The following is a 2,456-nucleotide window of genomic DNA, read 5'->3' on the forward strand; positions in this document are numbered from 1 at the left end:
TTTTTATTCGTTTCTGAAATTACAATGACATACTGAATATGATTAATGAAATGTGTGGATGAACAATAATCTAAATTATATAAATATCAGCCTAAAAATTAATCGCGTTATCAACACACTTCAGTTATCACCGCGAGCGTGATTGCAAGATTCGTTTTTTAAGATTCAGTCTTTTAGTTTATTTTTCCACTATAAAGCATCGAAATAAACTACTTGTTTTTCATCTACACTTAACAAATTCCAGTTTAATACTACAAGCATTTACTGCAACGAAGACTGAGGCATTATACGATCGTATGTTAGTCATGAAGTAACCATGGCGCTCTTCGATCTGTTATCTGCAAAATTCAGTGTTTAATATAATAGCTGCTGTAATATGCTAACAATGCATTTAATTTCTTGAATCATCGTTTGCACAGTATCTAAATACATTAGTGATTATGATAAATTAGTTAATAAATACTATTTGTGGACTTTCAATAATATATATTCTTAATGTATATAGGATGTTTGATAAGCATCTATACTATTTACCCCGATTTTGATATTCAATATTCTCAGTTTTAAACGCATACACTCGCGCGCACGTGTGTGTGTGTGTGAGTTCTCAGAAATTACATATTTAATCCATTGTAAGTATTGTAATTATGTTATCTTTGATGAAAGAGAGAGAAAGAAAGAACGGAGAAAGATAATATTTGTGAGAAAGAAAATAAGATTTAAAGTAAAATTAAATTAAATTATTTATGTGTAATTATTAAATGTTATTGAAAAATATATGTTTTCTTAATAAATTATAATTTAATATATTATATTTTGATAATAAAAGGTTTCCGAAAAACTATATTTAAACAGCTTTATTTTTTTTTATACTTATATATTATAAGATATAGAACATAGGATAAGACAAAATTTAAATTTTGGAAAATCTGAATATGTATATATAATTCTACATAAGTATAAATAAATCATATCCTTTTCTTTGATTATCTCTTTTATATTATAATGGAATTACTTATGTGATTTTACATCACAAGAATGTGACGTAATCAAGAATTGTATCAATATCAACATATACATCGTGATACTACTAATCATCTGAAAATGAAATAAAAAATATAAACAATATATATGTATTATTACTGAAAGTAAATAATTGATTACTTACTGTTGTGAGAAGCGTCGCATCTACAGTGAGACCTTTCGCCGAAAATATATTTTTGCGATGTAGTGTTTGTAAAGAAAACAGCTGCAACTGCAATATCAGATTGCAAATTCAATGAAGGAACGAATACGTAAAATTGAAAAAGCAAATACGACTCACAATCAGTAGATTTAATGTTAAAAAATCGTATTTACACATCTTTAGAAAAAAATATATAATTGCATCTTTATTACCTCATCTTTGATTTGTTCATCGCTAGTGTTGTTAAGTAGATCGTGAATAGTGGTACGAATCTCTTGGGCCTGATACTTGCCGGTCTCACAGACCCATACAATAAGCGTCAAATGTAGAATGTGATATACAAAGACCATTAAAAATGTGTCAAATAGGTGTCTATCAAAACTAATAAGTATCCCATTATCTTGCCAGCGTACTATAAAGAAATACAATTCAAAAGTGGTATTAGAAAAGATTAAGACCATAGTAGCAAGAAGTTGCCCACTGAAGATTATATTCAGCATTTGCACTGCATCGCTAATCATTAAATGCCATTTTTTTAGAGCCTTGAGTTTTGTTATTATCAAAAATTGATTTCTCTGCAGGTGATTGATAAATGTGGGGACACATGATTTTGTATCGTTTATCACGAGTCTCTGCATGTGTCTCAAATTATCATTAATATCTTTAAAACAAGCTTTTAATATATAAACACAATTTATATATAGCATATTTGTCTGAAATATCAGCAAAAGATAGTATATTGCTAATACCGTATTTAGGATATGCGAATAGTCAAATGTTTTAAAAAAATATACACATATTTGCACGATCACGGTTATAGTACTGAAGGTGTCCTTAATATAGATCAATCTGGATAAGTTTTGATATGACTTTGAGGATAATTTCAAAGAGATATTCAAAATAGTCTGCAACAAACGCATTCGTGGTCCACTCAAGACATGCGTAATGATCAATATGAAATTACTGCACATACAGTAACAGAGACTCTCAAGAATCTTGATCACGTTTACCGAATTGGTTGTAGAAATCAAATTGTAAATGCTTATCAGATTGCAAATGCTGTTAACGCAAACAACCACGGTGGACAGGATGTAACGCGGTCTTGAAATCTCGAAAACCGAACCATTGATCTTGTATGGAAACGTTCCGAGAATGCGGCAAATGATAAAACAGGGATACATTAAGGATTGAAAGTCCGTGGCGTGACAGAACCACTCTCTTCTCCACATTTTGTCTTTGAAATCCTTGAATTTTAGATCGGAAGAGCACA

The 2,456-nt window shown here is 29.8% G+C and overlaps 1 protein-coding gene across 1 annotated transcript; it reads right to left on the minus strand.

Annotated features, from left to right (window-relative positions):
• Positions 1-978: 978 nt before the first annotated feature.
• On the minus strand, positions 979-2,409 carry LOC105462056. Its single transcript, XM_011708581.1, has one exon. It carries the CDS (start codon positions 2,365-2,367, stop codon positions 1,366-1,368), a length of 1,002 nt encoding a protein of 333 aa, XP_011706883.1. The 5' UTR covers positions 2,368-2,409; the 3' UTR covers positions 979-1,365.
• Between the last annotated feature and the right edge of the window lie 47 nt (positions 2,410-2,456).

The sequence above is a fragment of the Wasmannia auropunctata genome, unplaced genomic scaffold, assembly GCF_000956235.1.
Source record: "Wasmannia auropunctata unplaced genomic scaffold, wasmannia.A_1.0 LD271934.1, whole genome shotgun sequence".
Lineage (NCBI taxonomy): Eukaryota > Metazoa > Arthropoda > Insecta > Hymenoptera > Formicidae > Wasmannia > Wasmannia auropunctata.

Bases quoted from the DNA above. Each gene is read 5' to 3' on its own strand.
- LOC105462056 (XM_011708581.1), bottom strand. From the start codon at position 2,367: ATGTATCCCTGTTTTATCATTTGCCGCATTCTCGGAACGTTTCCATAC.